This window comes from Arctopsyche grandis, chromosome 13 (assembly GCF_051622035.1).
Source record: "Arctopsyche grandis isolate Sample6627 chromosome 13, ASM5162203v2, whole genome shotgun sequence".
In the NCBI taxonomy this organism is placed as follows: Eukaryota; Metazoa; Arthropoda; class Insecta; order Trichoptera; family Hydropsychidae; genus Arctopsyche; species Arctopsyche grandis.
The window spans coordinates 18,521,331-18,547,363 of record NC_135367.1 but is presented as its reverse complement, the minus strand read 5'-3'; the positions used below and the strand labels follow the sequence as shown (position 1 = coordinate 18,547,363).

At 34.6% G+C, this 26,033-nt stretch overlaps 1 protein-coding gene across 5 annotated transcripts in view; it reads right to left on the bottom strand.

Annotated features, from left to right (window-relative positions):
* Syx1A (Syntaxin 1A) overlaps positions 1-26,033 on the bottom strand; it is a 70,222-nt gene that overhangs the window by 6,010 nt on the left and 38,179 nt on the right. For 2 of the 5 annotated variants that reach the window (XM_077443755.1, XM_077443756.1), the window contains exons 4-7: positions 4,746-4,820; positions 3,765-4,021; positions 3,453-3,590; positions 2,865-2,975 (exon numbers count right to left, since the gene is read on the bottom strand). In XM_077443755.1, coding sequence (XP_077299881.1) covers positions 2,865-2,975; positions 3,453-3,590; positions 3,765-4,021; positions 4,746-4,820 — 581 coding nt within the window. Of the gene's footprint in view, positions 1-899; positions 1,123-1,893; positions 2,005-2,864; positions 3,278-3,452; positions 3,591-3,764; positions 4,022-4,745; positions 4,821-26,033 lie in introns of those variants that run through there. The other 3 variants (XM_077443758.1, XM_077443757.1, XM_077443759.1) reach the window with 3 other exon arrangements.

Below are 26,033 nucleotides of genomic sequence, written 5' to 3'. Positions count from 1 at the left end.
GTGTAATAATAAAAAAAATACAATATAGAATTAAATTGTAACTGATTAACAATACATAAATAATAATTTAAAAAGAATAAGGGTATAAAAGATTAGTAATATTTCGCTAAGATAATCAATTACTATTAGTCTATATATTAATATAATAGTTCTGGTTAATTAAAAGTTAATGTAATGTGTTAGTCTATGGAGTGTATTCAGATCAATAATAGATATTTTCAATTATGACTTAATAAAATAAAATTGTTTACGCAATAATAATTTTCACTATTATTTCAAATAATTTAGTGCCTTGTAAAAAAATTCTATTCTAAAATATAATTAATTGCCTAAATAAGTATTGTTCAATTATCATAGTGGTTCGGTGATTATTTCGCGCAAAGGGATCTCGTACACGTCACTAAAATCTCGATCACGGAACATTTGGCACCCGAAAATTCCATCCATCGAGAGTTCACCACGCGAACTATCATACTAATGAGAACCCGAGTGCCAGATATTCCGTATTCGCGATTTTCGTGGCATAGATTGTCGTGTGCGCAATCGCAATGTGCAAAATAATCCGTTTACCACATTGATGTATAATACACATAGATGGGCCCTGACGTGTGATTTTGGTCGGAGATCTTCACTAACTGAAGGGTGCGGGGGGTTTAACTAGCAGGGAAGTTGGGAAAAAAATGGTTTTTTTCCCTACGACGCAGCGGTACCTACCTACCTACTGTGCATGCGCCAAAAGGGAGACTAGTATAAAGCGTGAGGGTGGATCTAGTGTATTATTCATCATTGGTTTACCATCATATTATATATAACCCCCTATCTCCACAAAAAAAAAACTATTATAAAACTAATTCTGAAACGAATATTCTGAGAACATGAGTACAAATGAATACACAGACATAAATTAAAAATTTTATTCGAATTCTATGTACATATGTAGAGTAGATCTTATCTACTCTACATATATGTAGAGTAGATAAGTTTGTTTGAATGATAATATATCCAGGTTTCACTGAAGTAGCATTTCAATTGTGAATCTTCTTTATCAAATTAATGCACTTGAGATGAATGTCAAATAATAAACTTTTTCATCAAATTTCTTCGTTTAAAAACGAAACGAAACTAAAAAAAAAAAAAACGAAAATATTGGTTTGTATCCACATTCTCCAAGATAAGTTATATGGCAAATACAATGTACAATTTGCAGAACAGATACTATTATAATCAAAGTCTGCGCAAAGTAACATGTTACACGTTTTAATTCCAGAAAATACATAATATTTTCTATCACATATGTAACTAAATAAAATATGTACATTGATTTGCAACTGCAATAAATATGAGATAAGATATATTTATATAAAAAACTTATCTCAATCATTGATGTATAATACACTAGATGGGCCCAGACGTGTTATTTTGGTCGGAGATCTTGTCTTCACTAACTGAGGGGTGCGGGGGGTTTAACTACCGGGGAAGTTGGGTTTTTTTCCCTACGACGCAGCGGTACCTACCTGCTAAGAGAAACTGTGCATGCGCCATGTATTTTGCATTCGCCAAAAGGGAGACAAGTATAACACGTGAGGGCGGATCTAGTACATTCTAGATCTATGATCTCAATCCTTCAAATGATATTAGTTGTTATACAAAACTCTTTGGAGATAGAGGTTTTAAACGCAAACCTTCTTTTACTTGCTTACATAGCAAAAATTATAAATAATAAAGTAATCATTATTTACTTTATTAAGTGAAAACTGATAATTTACTTAAATAAAGTAATTATCATTATTGTGCTAATAAACAATCAAAATACAGAAGCATCACAAAAGTATAGAATAAGCAAATGAAGCGTTTCTAGCACCGGTGATTCCTAAACGTTACAAAACCTTTTACCTTTCGAGCTTTCTGCTGCCAATGTTCAGCCAAACGAAGTTGACCATGTGCATCTTCAACATGGTCCACCGTTTGTGTAACATTATACTCTATACTGTTCACCATTTCACCCTGTAAGGGATAGGATAGGAAAAACGATTCTCGGGAGTGGATTTATCTCAGGGACTTTGGGGAGAAGATATAGTTATTGTAATAATCCAGTTAAAACAATTTATGAGCGATTTAACGCTCACAATTTTCAAGTTGTTTGAAAGCGAAAGTAAAACTTGGAGGTCGAAAGTAAAGAATGCAAAAGATTGTTAAAATACATAATATTTGTAATAAAATAGGTTTTAATTGGAGTATTATTTTTGTTTTTTTGAAAAGGAAGCCCATCGGAGAAGGTAAGTGAAAATATAGTGAAACGGGTTAGGAATAGTGACCAGTGATTTGATGAAACAATTTTATTTTTCAAGTATAGGAAGAATATTGTTAGACACACAGTTACAAAAGCATTATAAACCATTAACATATACGTTAAAGTGTTAATGACAGAAATGCATAGAGTTAACATATATTAGTAAATAAGCACCAATGTATAATAATAAACACATACCCAGAAAAAGACAAAGGCAAATTCACAAGATATGTATTATTAGATGTAAATAAGATATTAAAAATATGGTTTTAAAATTTCTATCGATAATTTTTTTTCGATATTATTAAAAAATTTACAAATAAAAAAGAAAAATGTAATGATATGTTTAGATGAAGAAACAATGATATGAAACACACAGGGAAAGTATGGAAATTACAAGTAAGATGATAATGCACAATCAACATGTAGCAGACATCGAAAAAATGTCGGCAAGCATGATTACATGATATGCAAATGAAGTTTGGGAACAGGACAGTGACGGATGTGGAGAAAACAAAAAAAAAGAAATTAGCAACGCATATAAAAAATGATTTTGATCGGGTGTGAAACTCACCCGACGAGCTTTGCTTTGGTATTTTAGTGCTTTCTTGGTTTCTTGGGTAGCAGTCTGCACATAATCTACAGCGTGTTCCACGTGGTATTCTATGCGATCTATCATCTCACCCTGTCGGATTTCATTTAATCATTTACAAAAATTATTCAAATTTATCTATCTTTAATAAATCAACGGCTAAAGAAAATAAAAAAAAACGAAAAAAAAAACACTACACACGATTCTAAAAATCAATTGTAATTTTATTTTTACAAGAGTGGCACGGCAAAGCTGGGGCGATTTTAACACTGTAAACTCATAAATCCAAGATTCACAAGGATCAAATTTGGACCTTGTTTATTTTCAGAGTAGGCTTTGCACGGTTACAGTGAGCAACAAATATTTGTCGCATCACTTTATTATAATGCTACAAACTGAAAGTCGAAAATAATAATCTGTGTTTAAAAATTAGTTCAATTTTTTATATTCATGCACATCTGTAATCATTAACATTCATTCAATGATTCAAACGGTAAGTTTTTATAAAATAAATTTAATAATAATAAAATATATTTATTTAATGTTACAACAACACGGAAACTGTCTGACCTGACTTTCAACAAGCATTGCCATATCCATGAACATCCCGTGCAATTCTCTGATTGAATTTTCGAGCTTGATAATATCAGCATGACGAGCTTCAATATCGGCTAGTGTTTGTTTTGCTTGTTGTGTCTCCATGATGATCTGAAATAAAATTGAACTTTGTATAAATCGACATCAAAAAAATATATACCACTCTACAATACAGGTAGGCGGTTCGTACATTTTACAATTGTGTTTCATAAGAACTCAATATGCGAGTATGAAGTTTTGAACGCATATTTATTAATTTCACAAAGAAAATTACAATTCAATTACCCCTTGAGTGAAAACGGCAGAATTTCCTTGTTCCAACATTTCTTCAAGCTCTTCGTTGGTAGTTGTACGGCCCGTAATTTCCAATTGTCTTTGTATTCTACCTTTACAACGTTCCCTATAATCTGTTTGTGTGCGGTTATATTCACTCATCACTTCCACAAACTTACGACTCAATGTTGAATGTTGTGTCTTCCTTATTCGTAGATCTGCTGATGATTTATTTGTTTGTTCTTCTTGGTCGATGTTTTGTTCTATGACTGGAATTCGAATAATACAGTTACAAAATCAGAATTCCACAATTCAAACCCTGAAAAGGTAGATCAATAGAAGAGCAAAAACAAATATAGAAGAATGTCACCAAAATGGTAAATTCTCATCTCGGGAAATATGTACATATAAGCCTGCGAGTAAGTTCCCAAAAACGAAATAATAAAAAAATGTTATATAGACGGGCCTGTATTTATTTGGTCGGTAACTTCGTATGATTTGGTCAATAAATAGAGTGAATGGATAATCAATAAGTTATATTTTCTGTCTGTCATAAGGTAAGTAAAATAATAAGCGGGTTACTGGCCATTCATTTTTTTATCTATATCATCATCATTCATAGCCATTCGCCATCCACTGCTAGATGAAAGCCTCTTCAACATGCTTTCACTCATCTCTGTTTTGGGCAACTTTCATCCATTCAATCCCAAACATTTTTCTGATTTCATTCACCCATTTCTGCAGCCTCTTTTCACCCCTTTACATTCTCTCGGATACCATTCGAGCTGTTCTTTCGTCCGTTTTTCTAGCTGGTAACCTTCCTATTGCCATTTCAATGCCTTTACCTTCGCCATCACACCAACCACCATCGTCTCACTAAATTTTCGCAAAAGTTACTGACCATTTAAAGTACTGCCTTATATTTATATGTACATGAGATTTAAACAAAACAGAAACGATAAAATCTATCATAATTATTAATGTAAGATTTACCTTTTAATTTTGCTCGAACTTTATTGGCTGTTTTCTTAATATCTGCCATTAGATCTTCTAGTTCTTGTTTGGTTTCTGCAAAAAAAAAAAAAGGATTAAAAATAATTGATTATAAAATATATTATAAGTTATAATCAATACTGTCATAGTATGTATGTAGCATTTGATGGCTTCTATTCTTGATTTTATGCTGACGTCTAAAATCTTTAAGCGCCCTTAACGAGATTTTCAAGCTTTTACACCGAGAGGGTGCTCCAGAAATAATATTAATTGCCCAAACCAATTAATTTTTAACTTACAATAAGAATATTTAACATAAGCATTAACAATTTTTCCCTATTTTTCTTTTTATAAGAAATTCCCTTCGTTTTTTTTTATATTTTGTAATTTTTTTTATCCATCCGCTACTATTTTAATGCTTAATTGTTTTTTGTCATTGTGTTGAATGTATTTTTGTTTGTGAATATATGTTTTGTTTTTGTCATCTCTAATTTCTCGGTCTCCGTGACGGGCCCGAATGTGAAACGCCCGAATACGCAAATATCGGAATGCAAAGATCGAAGATCGAAAGATCATAAGTCGAAAGATCAAAAAAAAAAAAAGGGTGCATGGTAAACGGTACATACTCACTTAATTTGCGCGAGCAGGATACAACAGGAACAAGAGGAATAGGCTTTTACTCCGGTATTTATGTGCGCACGCAGAATACGGGAGGAAAAGCCTGTTCCTCTTGTTCCTGTTGTATCCTGCTCGCGCAAATTAAGTGAGTATGTACCGTTTACCATGCACCCTTTTTTTATCTTTCGATTTTCGATCTTTGCCTTCCGATATTTGCGTTTTCGGGCGTTTCACATTCGGGCCCGTGAGGTAGACCCCTAATTTCTATAGTATAGTTATTATTTTGTTTCTTTTCTGTTATATTTTTGACCATTGTGGCGCATTAGGAATTCCTGTAATGCTACAATGGTCCAAACTTTAAAAAATAAATATACGGCAAATAAAAAATGAAAACAGTTTCATTAGCATGTGAAACGAAATGTGAGTCAGATAGAAGATAACAAGTTTTGAGGCGACAATTGTTGCAAGGATACAAAAGTGTGTCAATGTAAAGATAAACCACAACGAATTACATAGTAAGACCAGACAACTTTTCGTAATTTGAAAAACAATTCAGTTAAGGCTGAAAATTTCCAGCCGCCAATACGAAAATCGTACACGCGGCTATGTACATACATACATAATTCAGCAGGAGATGTTGAAAATAATAAATCCGCGACCGTGGCGTGTCAAAACCCAAAGGATTAATCCTCGTCGTTATCAAACATAATCGAGCTTGTTCCAACAGAAATAATTGTGCACGTGTTACTCAAATATTTATGACAAACATAAAAACTTTGCGTCGCGTTTTAATTTGTTCGCGAAAACGTGACTGCGAAGTGGAGCTTTTCCGGCAGCGATGCGTGCTAAGGGTATATATTTTCCCATTCCCCTCAGTTTTTCCCATATTGAAAGCATCAAAGGATGGGCGGGGACAGATCTAGTAGAATATTTTAGTCGGTAGAATACGTTTCCTTAGCTCGTTGTTGTAATATCAGTTAATTATGACGGAAATCGCACAATCGGACGCTGGAACTGTCAACGGAAATGTTGACGCACGGTCTACAGCGGGTTAACAACTTATATAAATAGATATTTTCCGTAAGATGTTATCATATGGATATATGTAGAATATTCGGTACGACAAAAATCAAGTAATTACGAAAAGAAATCATATTCATACAATTTTATCGAAGTATCAATGTATCGCACTATATTGGCAGGTGGTGAATTCTGGAACCAATTTCCCATCCGAAAAAGCCTCAGGTGCCAAATGAGGCTTTTTATTGGAAGTTCGAAGTTTTTCGTTACAATTGCGACCAACGAAAATTTCATTACAGAATTATATCAAATCAATCCAATAAAATTGTTTTTGTATTCCTAACAAAAAGAGAAAACTAATATTTGAAAATTGTACTGGGGTAGCTGAAAGCATTGCAGCATTTTTATTACATACATCACTGTATTTCTAGAGGCTGAAGAACACGAAATTAACAATTAATAAGTCCATTGAGACATCTATGGATTTATACTTGTACATAAATCGAATTCAGATAGGATGATTTTTGCCAATTTGGGGAACCGTTTCAACAATGAAAATCAGATAAATTAGCAAACGATCGACTAGGAGTCACAAATATCCAAGTCTAACCAGCAGTATTAAAGATTAGCACGGGATCGAACCCAGTAATCTCTCAGTGCTAAACATAAACGCAACCACCGAGCCATACTGCTGGCTTATGCTTATATATTATATAGTTTTAAAAATTCCGAGACACATTTTGTATTTCCGTTATGTATACATCCAAATATACATACATAATACATGGGTCTACATCACGGCATCGAAAGGTCGAAAGATCGAAAAAGCAAATATCGGAAAGCAAAGATCGAAAAGAATGTATGCATGGTAAACGGTACTATTTATATATAATATATATCAGTGGCATGTGGTGAAATTATCTCTCTTTTTGTCGTACAGCCTTGCTTAATGTGCGCGGGCAGGATACGGGAGGAAAAGCTTGTTCCTCTTGTATCCTGCTAGCGCAAATTAAGTGAGGCTGTACGACGGGGGGGAGAGAGGGTTTTACCGCACGCAACTGATATATACATACATATATACTACCCGCTTTTCATATGTATTCATGGCAAACGAACATTTTCGATTTTTCGACCTTTCGATGCGGTGACGGTTACCGATAATACATATATGGATGCAATCAATGGCAATCGCGAAGTCGAATGTGCTGTTGTTAAATATTACTTAATATTAGTGTTGTGCCCGTTGATATTTCAACGGGTGGTTTTGGATTTGGAATTGATACATCCCGAGGCTATGGTCCTCTGACTGTGCCCTCATTTTATCTTGCCCGGCCATCCACGTACAGATGAGTATGAGTATTGCACAGCGTAGTGCACTGGTAGAGCTATTGCATAACAATAGAGTGGTTGTGGGTTCAAGTCCCGGCCAAATACGCTGCTGGCGAGATCTTGTAATTATTAAAACACAAATCGACCGTCTCCTGTTAGAATTTTCCGATTTTTTCTAGCTTAATTGTTGTGACGGATCCAATAAATCGGTATCCTCCCCTTCAGTTTCCGGCAAATTCCATTAGCATCTCGAATTTATTGAACCTTATACAAAATATGCTACCAACATAATGTATGTATTTCTTAAAAATTTGCTGTGTATCAAAAATTTGTATCTAGTGTCGAACGTAGACCACATTTTCATTTTTTTTTTTAATTATTTATTAAGTATGATTTTGTATAGTAATGATGAGGAATACGCATATGGGTTGGTTCCATCAGATAAAGCTACGAACAATTGCCAGATTGAACATCACGACAATTTTATAAAACCATTCGTACAACACGTTACACGATTGTGAATAAATGTTAGATTAATAAGAATCATGTACATTATTAATCAAACGGTTTCGTCTATAATCGGATCATAGTCTACGAATCCGAGTATTCCGACCCTTCGTGTGACAAAATCTGTCATATGTACCTATGTTTTCTCCACATGAGAACATAAATGTGAAAACATCGTAGAATACATTAGTTACGTCAGGCAAACGACTGTATCGTTTATGGGCCGGGCCCGCTTTAGTATTTTTTTTTTTCATGGAAAGGTGTATGTTACGCGATACGCCATTTGTTCAAAAACTGAAATAAAAAGTCGACACGTCATTTGATCAGAAGCGATGTCCATAAGAAATGTTGCTACCGGAAAAAGGACAAATGACGTGAAGCGAATACTCTTCCGAATCTTTTTAAATGAAATCAATAAAAGCTTTTAGCAATATAATTCAGGAAGATGGAATCTAGCGATGGTATGACAAAAATAGCCTTTAAAAGTTACGTTATTGCTCTTTGTACGTATTACAATTTCTCACGCTATACTTGAAACCTTACCATTATAATATGTGGATATGTACATACTAGATTTCTGAAATATTTGTTAAATTCAACTATTCGAATATCGAATAGTCAATCACGAAGTATTCTTAATATTCGAATATATTCAAGGTGACAAAAAAAATTCTTAGGTACATATGTATTGAGCATCCAGTATATTTCTATATATAACAAAAGCCAAAAACACAAATAATTTTAAGAAAGTTTGTAAAATTGAAGAGCCGGGCCACATCGGTCGACTTGCGAGCAACTTGGTCGGTGACTTTGTTGCCCATGTGCAGCTAGTTGCCCGTAGTCACTCAACTCGGGCAACCAAAAACGATCAAGAATCAGCTCATTAATGCAAAACAAGGGTTTTCAATGTGTGACGATAGTCACACTTGTTCATAGTCTTCTATTGTGTGCATAGTCGCTGGACTGTGGTGCGGTTGCAAATTTACAGCGCGAGTACAGCATCAGTGTATGAAGTTGTGTACAGCATTAGTGTATTTACTTGGTGAGTACAGCATTAGTGTATGAAGTTGAAATCTATTAAAAAAATTGACCCGTTTTATAAAATATAAATATATGCTTTAGTGAATCTTTATTCCCCTGTGAAAGTATACTTTCCCCAAGTAAGTGAAAGCATATCACAATAGATTTATAATTCAATCCCCCTCTTATCACGACCCCGCCTGTCCATATCGTTGCTAGCTCTACATATGTACTAGTAGCGTGCGCTGGAAATTTCTGTTTCTATCGCACAACTTTATTTACATTTGCGCGAGTAGGATACATGAGGATGCTGTGACGTCATACCGCATCCTCTTGTGTCCTGCTCGCACACACGGAAGAAGGCTGTGCGACGAAAACAGGAAGAATTTCACCGCACGCACTTATATGTACATACATATATTCCGAACAACTAATTGAATACGCTGGTCCATCATCGCTAGCCTCTAAATCTATACAATTGACCACCCATCTCCATTTTTCATCAAGACCACGCTTATACATCATCACTGCCAACCTATTGAATTCTGCAATAATATCGTTGAAGATCTTAAACTTGAGTCGCCTAATACTAGCATTGAAAGTATACTTTCAATGCTAGTATTAGTATGAAAAATATACTGTAAAAAATACACGAATAGTATTCGAATAATTATTCAAATAACGAATAGTTGAAAATCGTAATTGGAATATTAGAATGTAACCCTAATGAATATATATGTATGTATGTATGTATGTAAGTATGTACCTACATATATGTGAATAATACTCTTGCATAATTGTGTATTAAACTTTTGTTGATTTAATTTTTATTTGTAAATTAAATGAAAATTGTATTCTTCTTTTTACTGTTTCGAATCGCTTGATCTATTATTTTAAGAAACTTTCCCCTTTTGTGAGCTTAGTGTCGTTTTTACTACCGAAAGGTAGCTAACCTTTCTGCAAACCCTCCTCTTTACATCCGGCGATAAATTTGTTACCTAAATAAAAATAAAATAATTCACTCCCGGAAACGGAAACACCTGTGACGAAAAGTTTTTGCGGTCTTATAAGATTTTCACTGAACACACTTTTAAGCTGTCAGTATACGCATTATACTCCGAACAGAACAGTGCAAATATTTTTTTTATCATATATGTATGTTTACACGTAGGTAGGTAGGTAGGTAGTTTTTACCTTTTTTCATATTAAACAATAAATATAAAATTTAAAGGTATTTGAAAAAAATTCGACCGCGTGCGGATCGAACCGACACATTTCTTTTTTTTTTTAAATTTAATAACTTAATATGCCAATACCCATGTACAACCCGGGTACAACACTAGTAAGTATATATTCTTCTATAATATATGTATGTAACTCAATTTTGAGCATTGCTACTACACCACGACCAATGTATTTTATAATAGTTTATCAATAATTGGTATCCTTGTAAAGAATACTTACTGATTCAAAAGATTTCCTTCGAATTTTAAAGAGGACAGCGATCATCATGCTAAATAATTAGTAAATCTTATTTTCATACACAACCATTTTGACAACTACATACATACATACATATGTATCTGCCAACATTATATGAACTAAAAAAAATCTAACAAGATACGAAATCTTGATATTCATATACATATGTATGTAGGTATGAACATTGCAATATTCAACTCCTACCAGGATTCTTATAAACAAACGCACTATGTACTGAAAATTATATTGATGTACATTTTTATTTTATTTTATTTTATTGTCACAAATCAATACACACTCGCCATTACAGATTTGCTCCAATGCGACGGGTGTACGTTAATGAAATACATAAACAATCAGAAATACAGTAATACATACATATACAATCAGAATATATAGAATATAACAATTAATCAGAAATAATAATCACAGTGACATCTATGGATTATTATTTTTTTTTTTTAGATTTTTTTTTGTATACAATTTTTTTATACATACAATAAATACGAAACTATAGAGATGTCGATAGAGATATCTATAGATTTCAGATTACTGTGTATAATTATTACAAATTATACACAGGCAGATTTTTGTGACAACAGGATTAGATCTAATACCAATTTTCAGGAACCGTTTCAGCAATGATCAGATAAAATTGGTAAACTCTGATAGAGAAACGATCGATTTGGAGTCACAAAACCCCCAAATCTAACCAGCAGTGGCGAGGACTCGAACCTTTGACCTCAGTGATGCTAAATATATACGCTATCACTAAGCCAAACTGCTGGCTTAGATATATAAAAACATTTTTTCTTAAATTTACAAGAATGTTTTAACCCATACGAAAATTCCCAATCCTAGGTAAAAATCTAAATGCGATTATTTGACAAACGCAAATTTTTATATCGTATAATTAGTCGACGTTTAAATTATATAATAAGAAGAGACTAGTAAAAAAAAGTAATGTTGCCTGAAAATATCGGACAATGAACGGGAAAGTTTTCGGGAGTGGAAGATTTTTATTAGTGGGTTCAAAGAATAATGTTTCATAATAATACAGTTAATATAATATTTAAACTTTTTGAGATAAAAAGCATGGCACAGACGACGCCCAGTCGATGAAATTTCGCTGTTAGCGAGACCACCGACACACCCTGGACTGAATCACACTCGATTAGGGCGCGTTTGGTTCCGTAATCGAGCCGCGCTGGAATATCGTAGAGCTAATCTGGGTCGCCGGCCGTAAAGTGTTAAGAGTCCCGCTCTCCCTATTTCCCCACAGTTCTCGGGACGTCCTCGAAATGTTCGTCGGCTTGTCGACGACACGACATCGAGTGTTTGTGGGGTGGCGGAGGCCATTTAGTCGACGCAAGAAGTGTAATTGAATAAATTGCACGCGCCGCAGACGGGACGACGGGTGGGTGGTGTGAGGGGGCGCCACCGGAACAATGACGGGGGGGGCGGCGGCGTCTGGAGAGGGAGTGCGCCCCCTCAGACGCCCCCCGGCCGCGGGGATCAATAGCGGGGCTCTCCGGGCCGCAACAGCCGCTTCATTGTCGGCCGCGCGCGCTCTCCATTCACAAGTAACCGCAACGCCACGGGCGAAAAATACCCCAACTCAAACCTCCACACACACCGACCCTTAATTAATAGGAAGGCTAAAAACACCCCACCCCTCTAGGACCACCCAGTCTCTCCCGCCAGAAACGTCCTTTCACGCATATGAGCAAATAAAATTCGCGCGATAAATGTGAGGTTGTTCAGATTTGGTTACGGTGAGCGATGCAGGTTTAGGTTTCGTAATTGATCTACCTAATATGTATGTATTCTTCTACTTCGTTGTTGTATTTAATTTGGAATTTGAGATGTATTGGGAAAGATGCTCTAAAATGGGACTGGAAATAGCATACTGCTGAATAAATTTTTATTATATTTTTGTTTCGGTCATTCTAAAATGCTTATCTTATATATAATTTCGAAAGAGACTTCGTAACTATGTACGAAAGAGACTTCGTAACAAATATACATACATATATACAAATATACTTATCTACAGTCAGTTTTTATATATATTATATATATAAGGTTTGTTGGGAACATCGAAAGCAAATCAAAGTTTCTATGACGAGGTAATCGATATCTTTGAATATTATTTCTTTTCGATTAAAATAAATGAATGTTTACTATTAGATTGTTTTGCCATGTTTAAGTTGTTTATATTACAAATACCGAGCGAAGCCGTGTAAAACCACTAGTGCGTAATGCTTAAAGAATAAAATTCGCGTAGAAATTTGTTCTTGGAACTGACAAGCCCTGAATCAATTCTATCAACTTTTCTTTAAAAAAATAATCCTGTTATTTTTACTTTATTTTAATCAACCATGCACACTCGTCTTAACAGATTGCTCAAAAGCGACGAGTGTGGTATACATTTATTTATTTATTTTACATAGATATATACCAGGAAGGCTTGACTGGAAGACCCCAATGCGCCTTCCTAGACAATGTAGCATTTTTATTACATAAATCACTGTATTTCGAGAAGCTGAAGAACACAAAATTAACAATTAATTAATGAATTAATCCATTGAGACATCTATGGATTTAGACTTGTACATAATTTTTTACAAATTGTACATACATACATTAAATACAGAAGATTTGTGACAGCAGGTAGGATGATGATTTTTTTGCTAATTTTGAGGAAACGTTTCAACAATGATCAGATAAAATTGGCAAACTCTGATAAGAAAGATCGACTAGGAGTCACAAATATCCAAGTTTAACCAGCAGTATTAAAGATTAGTTCGGGATCGAACCCAATAATCTCTTGGTGCTAAACATAAACGCAACCACTGAGCCATACTGCTGGCTACATATTAAGAACACGACATCTATGGTCAAAAAAAATTGTAACTATTATACAAAGCAAATACCAACACCGATTAAACATTAAACATAAATGGACAAATTTGCAGCATTTATACAAATCAGCGAAGTTCGAGGTGCTGAAAAACTCAAAATCTTGCGAGAAAATGGGTAGCTAATTTGTTGGAACCGTTTCAATGAAAATCAAATAAATTGGAAAACTCTGATAGGAAACGATTAACTTGGAGTCACAAATATTCAAGTCTGACCAACAGCATTTTAAATTATACTCGGAATAAATTCTTTTCAATCGAGGTCAGCTCACGGGATCGTACCCGGCGACCACTCAGTGCTTATTATCCACGATCGACCTGAAGTCACATATTTAAGCTCTCGTCAGCAACAGACGGTGAACCCGTGACCACTTTGTTCGAAAGCAATATAAGCCACATAACTACTAGTCTATGTTGCGGGTTAAGAGGGCTGGACAGCAGCACCTTGTCCATACAAACGTACTATACTTCTCCCTTCCTCGATTATGGCACTAGAGAAATTATTTTTTAATATGCTATGGATATCCACCATTGGGGTGCATCTATCGTTTTATTTTTTTGATTAATTATTTTTTATAGGAGCTAGGAGCCGCCAAACATCTATAAAATCGCCTCTTTTTTACAACCACGAAACGAGTCCAGCGTGCTTATTTAACGGTCGATTTAAAAAACAATATGCCGATAGATGCACAGAGAGTATCTTTCTCATACCGATGATGAAATTTTTTTAAAAATTGGTTCAGTTTTGGAGGAGAAAATAGTAGAATACGAAACCTCGATTTTGTCAATTTAAAATACGTTTTATCTGGTCGAAGCGCAACTGTCGCATTCACTCAATATATATATTGATATATATTGTCGCATTCACTCAATATATATATATCGAAGAAAGGAACGGTAACAAAATTAAGGTTTCGGGTGTACAGCCCTCTTAATGAAATGAAATTCGATTTTGGGTTAATTGAAAAAAAAATTAAACTGTCCTATGCACATACATACATACATATGTATATTTAAAAAAAATAACTTGTAATTATAATTTCCATTTAAGTTTTGAAAGACAGCAATGATACAAACAAAACTATGACCATATCAATGTGTTTTTTTGTGAAAAAAAGTCTCATCTATTAACAGACAAGTTAGTATAGCCTCTGAGAAACCGATACGACAGACAAATCGCTTGTCTCCGAACAAATTTCTGCGAAAATAGCCATCATAAGCCCACTCGAGATGAATCATTGACAATTGATTGATTGACTTTCTGATTGAAACACTTGTATTATATAAATCTAGCAAAAGTTAAAAGACTAATAAAACAATCAATTTATGAATACAACGCTCATCACTCATCAGATATGCGGAATGTATCAGATGTGATTGAAGTTAACGTGTTTTTTCAAATTTATGCGGATTATTAAATTTGTTTAATACTGTATAGTTCATTTGCAGCAGTTAATAGGATAAATGAGGAAATATATGCATACATACATACATACACCCATATACATATATGCGTCAGTTAGTATGATAACACCTGCAAAATTTATTATATCATTTAAATCGCCATAAATTTGTGACATTGTATTCATAGTGAGTAATAAAAAAGTACTCATATATAGGGAGTAATGGAAACGTTTATACGCATTACATTTTTAAAAATATTTTAGTATCAGTTTTGAAACTGGATTTCGAAACAACCACGTTTCGTATAAAATCATTATTTTTCACGACTATTAATTTTTAAAAGCTTTTATACTATCTCCAATGTTTGATTTCTCCAATTATAACCCAAAGCACACAAAAATAATGATCACGCTTTAGTTTGAAAGGTTGATTATGTGTCGCCTCCAAACGTCGACTTACATTACGAAGAAAATTGAACACTTAACACGAAAAACCAGAGGAAGGAAAAGCTCGAATATTCACGAATATTGATTATCGAATTAGCCGGAATTGAAGACCAAACAAACATACACTTACGCTCTTCCTTTTAGTCGTATTAGAAAGGGAATGCCAAGTTTGGTTGTTTAAGGACCAAATGCTTAGATTTGTACAACGGATAAGCGAATAAATGGATTTTCCCAATTACGAAATACCTTCGAATAAAAAGAGCGAAAGGGCGCGAAGGAAATTCGATTTGTTTTCACTAACAATGAACTTATAACAAAAAACATTGCTCTGGAACATTTTAAATGAAATAAACAAATGTCAAAATGTGAAATGAATGGATGTCAATTTTTGACTTTACACGACTATTATTTGAAGAAATGAGGGAGAAACTTTTCGGTTGCATATGGATATGCATACACGTGTGACCTCCCAAAAATATGCATTCTGCATGTGCACCCATTGTCTACGATCATAGCGGGAAGCCAAGGACACATGACTAGTCACCGGAGCCTGAGGGGGCCGAGTATTGTTCAAAGGTTGTAAATGCATTGTTAAAGGTTTGCCGAACAATGGATAGCACTGTGACTATCCTACCTCTACACATGACATCCCATACCACGCAGTGTGTTTTCGCCGTTATTCAATTATAATACATACTAAAAATAAAAAAAAGATTTTTTGATCAAATTATTAAATTCAATTGTTTATTTGTACGCTTTGCGAATCTACGGTTTTCAATTCATAACTATCAAATTTATCATTTTACTACAAAAATTAACATTCACCCGTCCGAGCAATTCGGTAAGTTACAAATATAATTAATATATGTATACACGGTAATTTATTAGCTGAGTTAGCCGTAAGTGCAGTTACCCTATTATATGATAAAATCTTAAATTGAGGTTTAGATCGAAAATGCACGTAAATTGGTAGGCGGTCCGTTAAACTTTCAACAAAGTTCTCGCTAATGTGAACGCTCTCCAACACAAGAAACTTATCGGATGTTTCGATGCAACTTTGCAACTTTCAAAAAAGTATACGTAGGTATATAAATAGCACGGTGGAATGAGAGGTTGTCCGCTTGTGACCCAGTGTCGAAACTTTCGAACAATTTTCCGAAGAGTATTCGCTGAAATACGTCACACCTAATGCCGTGTTTAATGGTTTTCCGAGACCGACGGAACCGAAACGATACTCCAGGGTCTAAATAAAACCTCAAGGGTGAAGGGAGGGGTTTCTATCCCTTCACTCTACCATTTTATATCGTGAGAAATAGCCGGTGTTTGCATTTTAAATTGTTTTCGCCAGGTTACGATCGATACCGTACGTATGGAGATACAGTCATTATATTGTAATTACACTCAGGTTGTAGTTTTAATTGCCACTATGAATATTTTACTAAAAATTGTTTTGTATCTATGTATGTACTAATATGTAGTGAAGGATAGAATTTAGAAACTGTGGTAAATTAAGCAGCATAGCTCAGTGTTTAGCGTATAATGCTATCAACTGAGGGGTTATGGATTCAATCCATGACCCGGTGTTGCTGGCCAGACATTGGATATAAGTCACTCTAGGTTGATCGTTTCCTATTAGGGTTTACCAATTTATCAATTTATTTTCTAGTTGAAACGTTTCCAAATAAATTGCCAACCTGTCCTTATTTAAATAGAATTTAAAATTTATAATAACAATGTTATAAAATTATATAAAGTACATATGTATGTATGTACAAATTTGGCCATAGGTATCGCCTTGGGGCAAAACCCGTAATAGCGCCGTGGTAAATATAATTTTGGGAGTAACGAAGATTCAAATTGACGTGTTCATTCATTTTTTTATTATATTTTACCATGATGCCATTACGTGTTTTACCCCTGATCCTCACCTATGGTATTAAAATTATACATATATAAATTTATAGATTATAAATTTGAAATCACATTCAAATAGTAGGTAGGAAGGCTTTTGTCAATTTGATGAGGAACCGCATCAACGATGAAATCAGCAAATTGGCAAACTCCGTCAGGAAGCGATTGACTTGGAGTAACAAATATCCAAGTGTGACCAGCGGCACATCAGAAATACTCGGAATTAATTCTTTTCAATCGAGATCAACTCTGGGCTTCAACCCGAGAACTTCTCAGTGACCAGTATTAACGCAACCACCAAGCTATACAGCTGTCTAACAATATATTTTATAATTTTCATTTACAAATATTTTACACACAAATTGATTTAATTTAAGAAAAACATTGTTGAAAACAAATAAAATTAGAGGGAGTATCCAAATAAGCTCGCAGCTTTAAAAGTTATATATTTAAGAGCTAATAAAATGGAATACCGAAACCGATAATGAATTGAAAATGCCTCTTTGTAAGGAAACAATTAAATTATAATAATGCACAAACGTATGTTCGATTTATTATTCAAATCATTTGATTCTCGAACTGACAACGAGGTTTTGAAAGCTTTCAAATCCTATAGCAATAAATGTATACAAACATGCAGGTATTACAATTATTTGTTTATCAGATGGTTATAAAATTATAATGATTCGTCACGCGTTTTAACTCATCCGAAAGGCGCCAAAAGCTCATCTTTTGTCTGACTCATTAGCGAATACGTGAGGCTTTTAAAACTTTCCCACACACCTTTGCAGAATCATTAACGAATATAAGGCAAAACTTCGACGCGTGATCCTCTTGCGAGTTTATAACCATATAAATTCAAAGAAATCTAATAACGGCGAGGGAGAGAGAGAGAGAGAGAGAGAGAGAGACGGGAGACGAGCGTGTACACAAAAGATTCAGAGGATACATCTGGATATAATCTGATAATGTGCGATATAAAAGAGGAGAGCACAGGATCAAAGGCCATACCTGAACACACACACACACATACATATTTAGTGGGCATAATATACGTACATACGTGCACTAGAAAGGAGAGCTCGCATCTATCCAGTGAATTGACATAACAATTGAAGCCGGGAAGATAGGGGATTATAAAAGGATCGCTTCTCGAAGAGATTTGTGGAAAAATATGCGGATTTCAATATATATCACACACACACACAAATCTTGCATAATATGAAAATCCCCCTCTCTCTAGTTCTATTCAAATCGGTAGGTTCATCCGTGCAATAAAGCGTTTACTTTCCCATATACGAGCATGTATAATACTGTACTATGTATATATGTATGTAAACCCTTACAAGAGATTTTCTTTTGAACGTTATCGACGGACACGCCATAGTCCCATTACTTTTGGGCCTTTACGACAGTTTACTTTACGGGTGTCGTTATAAAAAATATAGTTCTGAAGGATGTGTGTGGGTGTAGGGGTGTGTTACGCTTCTAAGCTATTTGTCGCCGAGTTATGTTGACGTTATAAAAATTGACCGTATAAAGGAGTAATTATTTGGCGGTTTAAACGTGACGAAAATGCGAGATCGCCGTGTGGTAACATACACGTTCCCGTATGAATTGGGGTGGTGTGTGACGAAATTAATTTAACGGTAAAGGTCAATTCACACCGCAAAGCGACGGACTTTTGACGTGTCAACATTTGTACATATGTATAATACATACATAGATGTGCCCCTACGTGCATGTTATGTAACCGAAACGTTAGCCAGTCTACCATTTTCAGTTGAGAATTAATTTATTTGACTGTTTTGTTTTTAATTTAAACGAAATATATTATTTTTAATTACCTTACTTTTTGTTTATGGTTTAAAGGTAAGGCAGCTTTTTACACAAAAATGAAAATTAATATTTTCAGTAGGTTATATTAAAAAATTTTAATTTTATATTTCTGATTTTTTTTAATATACAATATTCTTCTTCTTTTTTCTCGTTTGCTCAAAGCTGAGCGTCATGGTTATTTCTATCATTTGGAATCCTCTCATACTGTATTCGCTGGGGAGAGGGGATGGCCTCATGTAGAGGACTTTATTGGTCGACTTCTTTGACCTTAAAAGCGGGCTTATATTTATTTTTTTATTCACATATTAGCCACAGTGACATTACAGAATACTCTAACGCGTTACTGTGACCAGACTTATAAGTAGATATAAAACAAATACTATAGCTAGACATCTATGTTAGAGATAATAATTTTTTGAAATCATATTCAAATAGTGGTGACATAGTGGGTAGGATGGTTTTTGCCAAGTTTACAGCTTCAACAATGAAATCAGATAAATTCAAACTCTGGTAGGAAACGATCGACTTGGGAGTCACAAATATCCAAGTCTGACCAGCAGCATTAAAGATTATACTCAGAATAAATTATTTTCAATAGGTAAGGTGTTTTCAAGGGGTAATCTCACGGGATCGAACCCTGCGACCACTCGGTGCTTAGTATCAACGTAATCACCGAGCCATGCTGCTGGTTTAATATGAAAACTGGTTTAACATCGGTGGACGATACGCCTCCACTTCTCTTGGTCTTGTGCCAAGTTAATTAAAAGCAGCGTTTAGGGACGATCCCGCCAGTTCTTTAATTTGATTTGACCATATTATGGGAGACCGTCCTCTCGCTCGCCTTCTCTCTAGTATTCCAGTGACTAACAGTCTCTCTACACCCCACGTTATTTCTGGCAATATGGCCAAAGTAGGAAATAATCTTTTTGCTGCATATTGTGGAGGGTCTCACCGAAACTGTCAGCTCTTGGAGGATGGAGATGTTCGTGCGTCTTGTGGTCTACGTAATGCGCAGCATCTGCCTCCAACTTCACATTTCGAAGGCATCTATCTAACATGTCCATTCTCCCTCTTTCAAATCGTCTATTTCTCGACGTAGGAAATAATCCGTTGGCTAAATTTTGTAGACGGTCTTTCTGAAACTGCCAACTTTTTAAGGATGAAAATGTTTTTTGTTTCTGGCGGTTTATGGAATGCGGTGCATTCGCTTCCGCTGCATTTCGAAGGCGTCTACAATGTCTCTTTCTTTCTTTTAAAGCGTTCATGTCTCGACATACATGGGAAATAAGAGCGCAGACACATAGAGGTACGCGGCACATTTTTTTAAGACGGTTTTCCACATATAAAAACGCTAGCACGCCTGATTTATGCTTTGACAGTGATCGATAACATTGATTCTTAAATTTGAAGACATGTGGGAGAAGCTTGACGAAAAAAACAACCCCTGCAGTGAGACATACTTTTTCATCACAGAGAGCCAGGAGGCCAAGAACGTGCACGTGCCGTACGATTCAGTGTGTTTGTGCCTTAATCCTATTGTTACATATTATGGAGTCTCCCTTTGACGATGAGGTTGTTCTTGCATCTTGCGGATATAAAGTTCAGTCTCAGAAAAAAATATTTTAAAAATACTCATGGTCAAAATGCTTTTATATAAAAACAACATATTATTGAGATTAACACTATAATATAATAACAATTGTAAGACTCAAAGATGCACCTAAGTGCATCCGTATTATCAATCTTAGGTTTTTAGAGTTTCCCAAAATTTTCTTATATAGTAATATCACAATAAAATTCGGTTCAATGAGCACTAAGTGCGGCAATTAATAAAATTTAGCTCCAATATTCATTCAAAGTATGTATATACATAAGTATGTAGTGCATATTCATACAGTTAATCTTCCTATAAAGCGCTGGATCAGTTTAGCAGAAAAGAAAATAATGAAAAGAAAAATAAGTGAAAACGACATAAAAAGGCGTTGAGTTTCACATTTTTTTACAATTTCATTATTTTTCTTTTCACTTGTTACTTTGTTCTTTCTTGTAATCTTTGCCTATTTTAATCCATTTTTAAATAAATCTTTAAAAATTTCAACCAAACTAAAATTCAACAAGACTATATAAAAAAATTGTTTTAACCAATGAATTAAAAAGCAAAAGTATAAATAAATAGTTATGACATTTGCGGTTGAGAGATTATAGTGAAATCTTAACCGCTTCAAATTATATATTGTGCAAGACGGAACACTCAGACTTTCAATATTGACATATTTCAACAGGCATCTGAAATCGTAGCGTTTACATTTCAGCAAATACATTTTACGTATGCAGTTACATTCCGTAACGTTTACCGTAAACGATAAATCATTTTCCACACGAACAAACCTAGGAGATCACGTAAACCGATACCAGATAGAATTTTTATAGATCCAATCGAACAAATGTAGCAAAACCGCAATGTTGACCCTCCAAAGTGGCCCTTAGCGCTGTCGCAAAAGCTCCACCACACACATTATACGTACGTTTACAGAGTAAAACGATTCCGATAGCAAAACGTTCAACAAGTGAGTTCGATTGGAAAATTCTACGTACGTATGCAATTCCATTGACGTCGCATACGTGACTCAGATTAACGGGTTTACAGCGATGAAGTTATGACGTGTGGGGGGTGGATAAGGGGATGGTGGTTCAATATAGGGAGGTGGGTGAGTAGGACAAACGTTCTGAAGAGTGGAATAAAACGTGAAGGAAACATGTTTTCACATAGTGAAATTCAAATTTATTTCAGAGCACGTCACGTGAACGGATACGTAACGTACATACGTATAGCATATCTGAAGATCGTCGCGACAGATGGAAAATGATTATACGTCGGTGTACATTACCGTAATTAATTGCACAAAATGTAACATGTACGGCCTTTGCACAACGGTATAATACAGAGCCTAGCTCAAACATATATTATGCACACGTTAATAAACTTGTAATCCGCACGTGGGACGAGCTTCGTGTAATGAGAAAGATCTATATTCATTATTTTACTTGCGTGTAATGAAGCAGTATACATATAATAAACAGGGATGATGGCAGAAATTTTCAATAGATACGCCGATATCTGGCAGTTGGAGATACGGAGTATTGGAGTATTCGGTGCATGATTATGCAGCCAAGTGTTAAATGGCATTAGCAAAGACAGTCGATACTATTTGAGATGACACACGTGTTTATGTAGTCACATAAAATATGTCTCCTAATTTAAAATTGTAACATCAATGTATGTTTTATTTAAATTTTATATCAATGTATTGCAGAATCATTATCATACCATACGTTTCGTGTCATATTGAATTTTATGAAAATAAATTGAGTATAATTAATTTCCTTGAATTTCGGAGAAACTTCACATTAATTCGTTTTGTTCGCCAACTTCTAAGTGGTAATATGTACTTCATGCTCGTCGTTGCTGGAACTTTATGTCCCTAATAACATTATGTGCGATCATCATTTTATGGTTGCCGCAGAGTTCTTTATCGGGTGGCTCCTATTTCAAGAGCTATACGACTTCTAAATTAAATACATATGTAGTAGCTGCCATGCCTGAATGTGCTATTTTTCACCCCCATGAACGTAGGTTACCAGAGATTATTTTAGCCTATTTGTCGGGTAGCCTGCGCACATCATAATTTTTATAATTGGATGTGGATGTACATATGAGTGAATTTTGATCTTCTCTCTTCCATTTGGGTCCCACGGCTGGTTCGTGTACATACAGTGAGCGACAAAAATAGGTACGCACATAGATTTCGGACAAACAGCGCGAAACAAACCTCTCTACCTGCCGTAAACAATGAGACCCCAACCTTTTTTTTTTTTTACACAACTCTATGTACCGTTGGTACAAACATTTACAAAGCTGATGGTCAATTCCCTATTTAGTTTCGCGTTAACTTTGGTTGCAATAACATCGCATCAGAAAAATGTCGTCCGCACGCCAAATGTCGACCGATGAAAAAGCGGTAATTTTGGCTCTTACGAAAGAGCGAATCGCGTATCGAGAGATTGCTCGTCGGGTGGGGTTCAGTGAAGGTTCTGTGAGAAAATTCATCAAAAAATACAGTGATACAGGATTATTAACAAGGGCTCCAGGATCTGGAAGGAAGTCAAAATTGATGGAACGTGAAAATCGTGTCATAAAACGTGCTGCTCTTTAAGATCAATTTATTACTGCTTCTAAAATCAGGGATGAGGTTTACACTTCAACATCCACAGCAGTAAATACCCGTATGATCCAAAGGAAGCTGAATAAATTAGGGTTTAGAGCGATCAAATTCGCGAAAAAGCCACTTTTGGCGGTTTCAATGAAGAAAAAGCAGTTGAAATGGGCCAAGGACAAGAAGAATTGAATATCAGAGGACTGGTACAGGGTGGTGTTCTCAGATGGATCTAATTGGAATCTTATTGGATCAGATGGGAAGACCACAGTTCGCCGTAGAAGTGGAGAATGTTTTCACGCAAGTTGTGTTTCGCGACCGCGAAGCATTCCCCGTATGTCATGATATGGGGGTGCATTACAGGATATGGAATTGGGGTGCTAGAGTTCGTCCGAGGGTCCATGAATGCCATCCAATACAAAAACACGATAAGGGAACGTGTTTTACCCACCATCGAAGCACTCACAGAATTCGTCGCTGAACCAATATTTCAGGACGACTCTTTACCTTGTCATCGAGCTCGTTCTGTAAGTTATCTAACCGTTTTTCTATCTTTAATTTGTTTTTTTATATGGTAAATATCATCGACTTGTTTTAGATAACCAATTATAATGAAAGTTTGGGAATTAAATCCCTTACCTGGCCCGGGAACAGTCCAGACCTGAACATTATCGAAAATTTATGGGCGATTTTGAAGAGGAAAGTAAGAGCCCGCAATCCAAAAACGCTTCAAGAGCTGGAAAACACAATAACGGGGGCATGGGAAAAGGATATTTTCCCAGATGTTATAAAAAAATTGTTTTATTCTATGCCCAGAAGAATTGAGGCAGTAATCAAAAACAAAGGGGGAATTACTAAATATTAAGCTTTATTTTATTTATATATTATTGTTTTATGTATATATTATTAAAAGGAAACATTTAAAAAATTTATACCGTGAAAACCGCTTTAAATTAAATTAAAAACGCCCGAAGAACTGCCAATACTTTTTTCCCAACTTTGTCCATTTCGTAAATAATTCCAATATCTCAATAAATACATCAATATAATTAATAATTTGTCTTGTTTTATTATCTTAATGATCCTAGTCATGATTTCAGAAACTTTTAAATCAAAAATATTGCGATATATACGAATAAAATGAAATTTTGCTACTGCGTACCTATTTTTGTCGCTCACTGTACATCCATACATATGTATGTAAATCGGTGCATCCCCAATTTTTTACTTTATATTTAACTATTATTACATGTTTTTCTATTATTGTTTCAATTTTTGCTGCTAATATATTTTTTTATGTATATATATATATATATATATATATATATTATATATATATATATATATAATGTGTGTATTTTATTTCTGTATAGTTAATATATTTTATGTTTATTCTCTGTTATATTATATTTTCGACCATTGAGGCGCATTAAGAATTCCTGTAATGCCACAAAGGTCCAAATTTTAAATAAACAAAAAATAAAGTCACAATGTTTTTATATGTTTCAGTGGGTTTATAGGCAAGTATATAAACATGAAAACTACTCCTGTTTGCTCTGTATACTGATTTGGCAACTCGAATACAGCAACTCTGGTACGGATGTATATTATGAATTTTGTATGAACCGTCTCGACTAGAATCTGGTAGTCAAATTTAGTACTAGAAGCGAACTCAATTTTGAATTTCGTCTATTCCTCCTAGACGTGCCTACATATGATATATAATAATATACATGTTTGCTATTTCTAGCATTACGTTTATTAATAGATGGTAAATACTTATTATAATTATTATATACATATAATAGTTTCGACATATCAAAAGCATTATAATAGTTGTGGATAAAATTTTACGTCCGGCGAAAGATATATTTTTTTGGTAATTTCCCGTGAAGGTTTGAACGCGATAGAAATATATTAATGGAAATAATTAATTTATATACATACATAGGTGATGTTAAGCTTCAAATTGTATTGAACTTAAATTATCCATGAAATGAAAGTATGTTTAGAAAGGGAAAATTTTGAGTAGGAAGCATTTAAAGGCACTTGGTAAACTTTCCGGCATTTACGAATTTCCATCTCTGGAAATAAATAATCAATCTATGACAAAAAAATGTTTGTGAGAATGAAAATCCAGGTCTAAAGAATTCACGACCTATTTATTTACATAAAACACATACTAGCAAAATTTTACATGCCTACTGATGAAAAACTTGAATATTAATTAACATTTGTCTTGGTCTTGTGAATCCGAATCGTAAACGAAGTCGGAAATATTAAATCGATTCATAGCCTTGGTAATAAGAAAAAAATGTGCTCATTTAGCACGTGACGTCATATGTCTGGAGTCTAGACTAGTAGTACTTATATATACATATATTACCCTTATAGTATACGCATTGTATCTTGGGAAAGTACGATCACTGTCCTTTCAGAACACTGCTAAAATATTCAGAAATTTGATTCTATACCTAAGTGTCGCATGGAAACAGACAAGCATTGAAGGCTGTTATACAATACGGATACATTTCATACTAAAATCGAACAAGGCGTAACCCACAACGCACATATATT